The sequence below is a fragment of the Tupaia chinensis genome, unplaced genomic scaffold (assembly GCF_000334495.1).
Source record: "Tupaia chinensis unplaced genomic scaffold, TupChi_1.0 Scaffold000168_1, whole genome shotgun sequence".
In the NCBI taxonomy this organism is placed as follows: domain Eukaryota; kingdom Metazoa; phylum Chordata; class Mammalia; order Scandentia; family Tupaiidae; genus Tupaia; species Tupaia belangeri.
The window spans coordinates 2,316,697-2,325,641 of NW_006159643.1; the positions used below are offsets into that span (position 1 = coordinate 2,316,697).

General features: G+C 36.9%; 1 protein-coding gene across 1 annotated transcript in view; it reads right to left on the minus strand.

Annotated features, from left to right (window-relative positions):
• The window catches only part of ZFC3H1 (zinc finger C3H1-type containing), a gene marked incomplete in the record, with an annotated part of 69,337 nt that overhangs the window by 15,853 nt on the left and 44,539 nt on the right, over positions 1–8,945 (minus strand). Inside the window, 6 exon segments of the mRNA XM_014586918.2 lie at positions 65–263; positions 347–452; positions 3,856–4,093; positions 4,424–4,612; positions 6,713–6,899; positions 8,401–8,584. Coding sequence (XP_014442404.1) covers positions 65–263; positions 347–452; positions 3,856–4,093; positions 4,424–4,612; positions 6,713–6,899; positions 8,401–8,584 — 1,103 coding nt within the window.

Here is an 8,945-nt window from a genome sequence, read left to right on the forward strand (position 1 = left end):
TTTCCCTATCTCTCACTCACTGAAGAGATATAATAAACATAAAAAAGAATTATGAGTCTCTTACCTGCAAGATGAAAAATTTACACATGTGATAAAAAACTTCTGCATTCTGAGGGTTTCTTTCAAATGCAGTGAGCCACACTGCTCTGGCTTTGTCATGTTGATCTGTTTGCAAATATAAAGCAACAAGGACTTCCAACAACTGGCAGTTCATGGGACATGACTCCAATAAGTGTTTACAAAGCTCCACTGCAGCCTCAAACCTTAAAAAGAAAAGAGAGATTGCTAAACAATGAAAAGATCAATTTTTAACACAATGTCAGATACTTATCAATTAAGTTTTTACCTCTCCAGGAGCTGGTGCAGGGCAATCATGTTTGTGTAAAGTGGAAGGCAGACCTCTATCCTTTCCTCAACAGTATGGCTCTCATCTGAGCAAGCTTTCACAGCATCTATCCAAAAACATAACAGAGTGAATCAAAAGTAAAATGAATAACTGATTTGTGTTATCTCAACTCTAAGAGACCAATGAGAAGATGAATCTATCCCTTTGCGTGCCCAGTCTTACTAATCTTTACTGAATTTTCTGGCTTTTATCCAAAAGAAGTATTTGAGGTATCTTCAAACTCCTAAAATGCAATCTCTTCACTTTTCCTGGTAAGAATAAACCATTAAATATAAGTTCTTACTTCTATTATTGTTTTCACTTAGACCAGTGTCTCTGCAATTATTCCACATCTAAATTCCTTAAAACTCATCTTAAGGGGGGAAAAAAATACCAAAATAAATTATCTTTTCATTTTTTTCCATAACCATTTCAAATGAGATCTTGTTCTGCTATTCAACAGCCATTTAAATGTTTCCTCTTAAACTAGGTCTTTTCCTTATTCCTTCGAAACACACTTTTCCCCTTGTAAAGAGTCTTTTACGGGACCATCAGATGGCATAATGGTTATGTCACTCAACTCCCTCATCGTCAACTGCAGTTCAAGTCCCAGACCTGGCAGCTTGAAACTCACGCCAAGCATGTGTGTATGTGTGCATGTGTGCCCAAAGTCCCAAGAGCAGAGAGGAGGAGAAGGGATTGCAACAGGGCCATCACCCCTGTGAGGGTGGCTTCTCGCTTTTTGTCCTTCTGCTGAGCTCACGGACCCTATAGCAAAAATCTCTCTTTAAAAGAAAGAAATAAAGAAAGGAAGGAAGGAAGGAAGAAAAGAACAGTCTTTTACTTGACCTTGCTGCGTCTTATACAATAATATGTTTTACTTTGCACGACTGTCATCACTTCTGCCATGCTTGCTTGATAGCAAGCCTTCCCAGATTTGCAGTTTAAAAGTCAATGTTGGAGGACAAGCAGGTGGGGTGTGGTGGTTAATGTGCTGGACACTCCCACATGACCCTCCACAGTTCTAGTCTCAGAGCTGGTGGCTTACTTTCTTTTCTCTCTCTTTCTCTCTCTCTCTCTCTCTCTGGTCAAATGAAAATAAATGAATGCATAATAATTAAATAAGTAATTCCTTTTTTAAAAAAAAAGTCAATGTTGGGACCAGCAGATGGCATAATCATTATGTTGCTGAACCCCTACACAGTCAATTGTGGTTTGACTGCCAGACCCAGCAGCTTAAAACTCACACTAGGCACATGTGTATGCGTGCCTGAAATCCTGAGAGGAGAAGGGAGTGCCATATGGCCATCCCCCCAGGGTAGTGAATTCTCACTTTCTGTCTTTCTGTGTGTGTCTCCAGCAAGCGCACACACCCTATAGCAAAAACCTCTCTTAAAAAAAAAAAAAAAAAAGTATTCAATGTCAGGCTAGCTTTGTAGCACAGAGGTTAGGTACTGTAGTGAGGAAGCTGGATCCCACATGGCTGACTCAGGTATGAGTCCTGGCCTCATCAGCTTGAAAAATATGCTGGGCACATACACTCCAGTCCAGGATCCTGACAGGAATGAAAATTAAGAGGAAAAAGAGGGACCAGCAAATGGCATAAGGGTTATGTTGCTGGACTCCCACATGGCCAACCACAATTCAAGTACTGGACCTGGAGGCTTGACACTCACATTGGGCACATGTGCGAGCATGTCCAAAATCTGGAGAAGTGAATAGAGGAGAAGGGAATGTGACATGACCACTCCACACTGGGGGTGTTTTTTTACTTTCTCTCTGTCTCTGCGGTTAGTGCATACGCTCTACAGCAAAACTCTCTCTCTTAAAAAAAAAAAGAGGAAAAAGGAATGTTGGATGACTAGATCCTTGTTAGGAGAAGGAGGGAGGTACCTTCTCTCTCACATAGGAATATACACCTTTTGGCATTTAAAAAAAGTGAATGTCATCATTCTGAAACTCTTCTCTTAAAGCTCATTTATAAAGGTTCATATTTAAATAAACCTAAAAGCTCACCTCTACCTTCATTTTATTTTATTTACATGTACAATGTGCTTCCGTTTTTTCATTTCTTCTTGCTTCTGTGAGATTATTTACGTTTCCTGTTAGTTTCATTCACTGACTCTACTCCTTTTACCCCTGTTATGCTCTTAAATCTCATTTCCTCAGGGAAAATAGGTCATAGTTTGAACTACCAAATAATTCACTTTGAGAACACATTAAAAACTGTAAATTGCTTTGTAATGTTGTAATTTCTATGTTAATAACTCTCAAATCCATTTATCTATCCATAATATCTACTTAAGGTCCACTTCCTTAACTTTCTTCTGTTCCAAATTATTTCCAAGTCATGTCACATTATGCATAGCAAAACATAGAAAAAAAAAAAAAGTCATGACTTTCCTGGCAACCTAATCATCTCTCTCCAAGCATATTCCTCAAAGAACTTAAACTGTCATCAAGTCTACTACACTTTCAAAGTTCTTGAAAATCTGGTATCATTCCATGTATCAAGCTTAATCCCTACTACTGTCCAACACAGAATTCTCATTTTGATAAGGACTCCCCTTTCTTCCAATCTCTCCTTTAATCCAATACACAAATTTTTATGTATTTGTTACTTTTTGTATATTTAGTTCTTTCTTTTTTTCCTTTCTTCATTGAGTTAGCCAATAAGCATGTACTAAGCATTTAATACACAGTCAAGATATCAAACAAGTTACTTGAAAATGTACAGTAAACTTAAGAAGGGCCTCCCCATCTTTAAGGAGGCCCACTATGTCACACCCTTGTTTTGACTCTTGATGCTTCAAGGTTTAGCTCCAAGCTTCAATCTTCCAAGAAGATTTTCTTGATCATGCCATCAATCATCTTCTTTGGGTTCATAGCTGGTATCAAATAACTATAAATCACAGATCCTTGACTCTTCTGTGCTTACATTTTAGACTATATACCAATACACAATTATGTGGCCTTGTATGTTTAATGATGTTAAAGATGTAGGTTTTATCTTCTCACTAAGCTATATCCTTTTTAGGAATGAGCTTTATACTTTGTGTTCCATAGGAGATACATCATTAGTATACAGTAGCAATCAAATTGACTGAGAGAATATTAATTAGTTGAAAATAAGACATATCCTTTTAAACTTCTACTTTAATAAATTGCTTTTTTTAAAAAAGTACCTAGTATGATTCAATCAATTCAGCCAATCTATATAGTCTTTATAGCTACATATTTGATAGATTTTCCCATAATTGGAAAAATTATGTAGTATAATTCCTTGTTTTCATAGTCACCTGATTCAATCTTTAATCTTTAATTTATATAAATTTTGAAACTACAACGTACAACACATAACTTGTTCCACTTAATTATAAATAATCACAATAATGTGAATATTGCTTTCTAAACACTGATGTTAAAATTTATAACAGTTGATGTTATAATTTATAACTAGGTATACTTACCTTCAAAAACTGCTAACAACATGTCAGGATTAGTCTTTACATCTTGAACTGCTTGCCAAGGCATTACAAATGGTTCTGTATTAACAATTCTTGAAGGATTGGCATTAGATGGATCATAAAATTTTGAAGGGAGAATGTTGAATTCAATAAGATGTATATAGGCCAGCCATGCCAAACATCGATCATTTGTTTTAAGGTATTCAGCTACTATTCCATCATTAGCAGATTTCAATGCATTCTAGGTAAAATGAGAAAATTTATTTTTTTTAAAATGAGTCCTATTTATAATATAACTCCAATGTAAATAAAGTTATTATCTGTATCAAGCAAATGAGACAGTAATGAACTTGCCCACTATCACACAACTTACTCAGTAAGAGTCAAAACGAGGATTCAAATGCAAAGCCTGTGCACTCAACCCTCAAACACTGCTATCTACTGGGTCTTAGAAAAGTCATGACTTGGTTTTCTATGCAAAAATGTGTCATGACTTTTTCAACAACCCAATATTTTAGAACTTTAAAACATTCTATACAAAATGCAATGAAACGCTATAATAAATATTTACCTGTAATATTGCAAGAGCACTTTGGCATCTTCCAGTAAACACATGTAGCTGAACTCTGAACAAAAGCGCCTCCAACAGTTGAAAGGACAGGATAACTGACGTTTCCTGCTTGGCTGCTCCCATCAGAAACTCCACCATTCTCTCACATACGTAATCCTTTTCTTCAAAGGTACTTTCTAGATGTAGAAACTGCCCAAAGGGATTTCATATGATTAATACTGTTTTATAGGAATAAGCTAAAACTACTTTCACATTTCATTAAAAAACTCTCGTATCACCTCTTCAGTTTCTGTAGAAAGAATAATTATAAATATACATAAACCTATCTTTTAGTACTAAAACAGATTTTCCCCTTCTTCCACATGCTAGAAAGTGGAATCAGATGAAAATTAAAACAGTACAAATGTACTTTCAGAATGGTCAAAGAAGCAATTTTGTCTCTCGTCCCTGATCAGTAAGTAAATCTCAGCAAGACCATGAAGGATATCCAAAAGCTCACATATTTGTGGTCACATGAAGACATGAAGCTTAGGTGTGTGACTGAAAATTCTTAGAACAGACAACCTCAAGGAAAAACATTACATCTTTTGAATATTTCACACTCTTAAAAATCCTGCGGTGATCAATCTCATTAAGTTGGTACAAGGTTTCAGGTCAAAAAATTAAGTCCCCTTCACTACCCAGTTTTATTCAGTACTTGAGTTCAGATAGTTAAGACTGGGAGTAGCAAGCCCATTCATTAAGGGATTCCATGCTATCAAAATCTATTTGGTTCTGAATGTTCATTGACAAGTAAATGACAGATTGGACAGCAACAGATTTATCTGAACTGAATCTAAAGGTTCCTGAATTCAGCTGATAAATACTCAGATACTAACAAATACTTACTTCACAGATGGATAAATTAAAATTTTAAGTCTGAATAGGAAGCATCCTATTCACTCAAAGAAAGAGGACAAATTCATTTTTTTCCACCAGATCTTTTTATCTTCACAAGACTCAATGGTGGTGTGAATAATAGATTAGAATTACTTCCATAGGGAACCAGCAGTTAGCGTAATGGCTATGTCGCTGGACTCCCACATAGTTAACCGCGGTTCACGTCCCGGACCTGGTGGCTTAAAACTCACGCCGGGCATGTGTGCGTGCGTGTCCAAGATCCCGAGAGGAGAATGGAGGGGAAGGGATTGCGGCGTGCCCACCCCGCCTGGGGGTGATTTCTTGCTTTCTGTCTCTATGTCTCTCTCTGTCTGGCAAGCACACGCGCCCTATAGCGAGAAACCTTGCCAAAAAAAAAAAAAAATTACTTCCATATGTGATAGGTACATAATAAAAAGAAAAAATGCTTCCTGTTACTCATAATAATTTTTTTTTTTTTGTAGAGGTTTTGCTATACGGCGCGTGTGCTCGCCAGAAAGACAGAGACAGACAGAAAGACAGAAAGCTAAAAAAATCACCCCCCAGGGAGGATGGCCACACTGCAATCCCTTCTCCTCCATTCTCCTCTCAGGAGCTTGGGCATGCACGCACATGCGCCTAGCGTGAGTTTAAGTCACCGGGTCCGCGACTCAAACTGCAGTCAACTACGTGGGAGTCCAGCGACATAGCCATTACGCCAACTGCTGGTCCCACTCTTAATAATTTTATTCAAGCATAAGAAATTTAGAAGAAAAACAATTTTCAGGGGTTTGCAAAAACTATACTTTCCTTCGCTCAAACTAAAACTGTGTGTAAGAAAAGCTAAGTGTGGGGCCAGTAGGTGATGTGGTAGTTAGGGTGCTGGACTCCCATATGGCCGACTATGGTTCAAGTCCTGGACCCGGTGGCTTGAAAATTATACTTGTGTGTGTGTGTGTATGTGTGTGTGTGCCCAAAAAGTCCAAGCAGACAGTGGAGGAGAAGAGATTCTGGAGGGGTCAGCCTCCCTGATGTGTGGGGGGGTGATTTCTCACTTTCCCTCTCACTGTCTCTCTGTCTCTGGTAAGCACAAGTGCCCTATGGCAAAACTTTAAAAAATAAACGAATAAAAGAAAAAAGGCTAAGTATAAGATACTCAATAATTTTATATATTTTCCTTATCAATAAAATAATAATCACCTCTTCACTAATCATGATCTTATTTAGTCCAAATTAAATCTGACCCAGAAGTGGTTTTGATGTTACTAGAAACCGAAAGTAATTATATCTATATCAAGATAAAGCATACAGTCTATTAAAGCACATATCAATATTTAAGGTGACCTGAAGAGTTATGAACAGATACAGGACTATGTTATCTTTTCTACTCACAGTCCAAAAGCTTTGATAATCGGGAGCATATTCAACAGCTGTTTCACACATTTCCTGCACCTCCTCCTTGGTTCCTCTTTTTGAAAACAACCTGAGGTAATGGCACCAAATTTCTGGATTGTCTTTGTTGTTTTCCAATGCCCGAGCAAGAACATTTAAAGCAGAATCCAAAGATTGTGAACAAAGCCTGTATGTTTAAAAGAATAGGCAGGAGCATTATTTTTTAACGTTTTTATTTTTTTAATGTCTGAAAATTTAAATAGGGTTAATCTAATGAATCTAAGTTATTTTCTATTAGAACCTACCAAGAAAATCAAGATTACTTACAACAAAGGTAAAAAGATTAAGATTTTAAGTAAGACCTGTCCAAAAGGTACCGATAACCAGTAAGATTATCAACTTCAAGTGTGTTTTATGTCCATATTCAACAATACCTTTTATGATTTACACTGTTCAGAAATGGGAAAAGTTAAACAAATCTGTCTCAAGGCCAGTTATTGCCAGCACAAAATATCAAAGCTTTCAATATAATAGTTCTTTTCAACAGTCAAGGGCTTGCTATCTCTTGGAGAAGATAATTCTCTCTCATGATCCTATTCATAAAATAATGTACAGTTCTTTTGGCCTTCACTCAGTAAATGAGTCAGAAAAGAAAACACTCTAACTTATCCTATTAACATGGAAATGACATACAAGAAAAGTTAAGTACCATATTCAAGTATGTATGGTTTATTAACACTCTGAGTACTGCCTTATTTAAAGTCTTTTATACTAACATTTGAGATGGTCAAATATATGAGAGCAGCCTGTTTTAAAAAGCCTGAATTATAACTTTAAATATTTAAAGATTATTCTTGGCTTATCTTTATTATCAAAAAGTACTGCAGAAGTTAAAAGATTCAATTTGCAACACGAACTATCAAAGGCTATGAGATAAATTTATTACTACTCACCTTATTTGAATACAAATACTGTACACAGAAAAAAAATTCACAAGAATGTGGAATTTCTTAGATAAACTTTAAATCTCAATTGTAAATTAACAGAAAACTGAACCTGATTCACTGTGATTTTATCATTATTTTAAGAGACTTACGACTACTTGGTATTTTTTTTAAGAGAGATATAAGCTATAGAGTGCATATACTCGCCAGAGAGACAGAGAAAGACATAGACAGAAAGAGAAAAATCACCCCCTGGGAGCATGGCCATGCCGCCGCAATCCCTTCTCTTTCATTCTCCTCTTGGGATTTTGGACATGCAATGCACATACACTCAGCCTGAGTTTCAAGCCACCAGGTCTAGGACATGAACCTTGATCAGCCATGTGTGAGTCTAGCAACGTAATCATTATGCCATCTGTTGGTCCCATGACTAGTTGATTTTTTTAAAAAAAACTCAATAGTTAGTCCTTCTGGTTTAACTAAACCTACCTTGACATAAGAACCTATTGGGAATTTTTATTATAATGTATTACCTATATGCTGAGCCATGCACACAAACTCAAGATCTAACCTCAAACTTGCTAAATAATAGCTTTTAAACAATAGTATGCTTTTGGCTTCAGCAAAAAACAAAGACTCTATTGATGCTAGGAAGTAAATATGGTAACCACAGGTGAAATAAACCATGAACATAAAAATATAAATGTCACCAACAGTTTATACAAAGATATGAGGCTGACCTACCCCTCATTTTGATTCAAGTACTTGTATGCGAGCTTGAGCCAAAGTTGTACATGAGAAGGATTCTCAACCACACTTGCTTCTAAATTAGCAATATCATCAGTTTCATTTGTGAAGTATCGGACATCATCTGGAGTGACAACTGTATCCAAAGGTGGAACATTCATTTGTTTCTCTGGCCGGAAGGCTGTAAGGGGAAGAAAAAAAAAAGCATTAGCTTCATACTCTTTTTTTTAATTTACAAACTCAAAAAAAAAAAATCAACTGGTCTCATCTTTAAAAACCTAAAGATGGAACCAGCAGTTGCTGTAATGGCTATGTCGCTGAACTCCCATGTAGTTGACTGCAGTTCAAGTTCCAGACCCGGTAGCTTAAACTCATGCTGGGTACATTGCATGTGTGTGTGCCCAAGATCCCGAGAGGAGAATGGAGGAGGAGAAGGGATTGCGGCGTGGTTGTCCCCCCCGGGGGGGTTCGGGGCGGGCGGATTTCTTGCTTTCTGTCTCTCTGTCTTTCTGATGAGCACATGCACCCTACAGCAAAGAAAA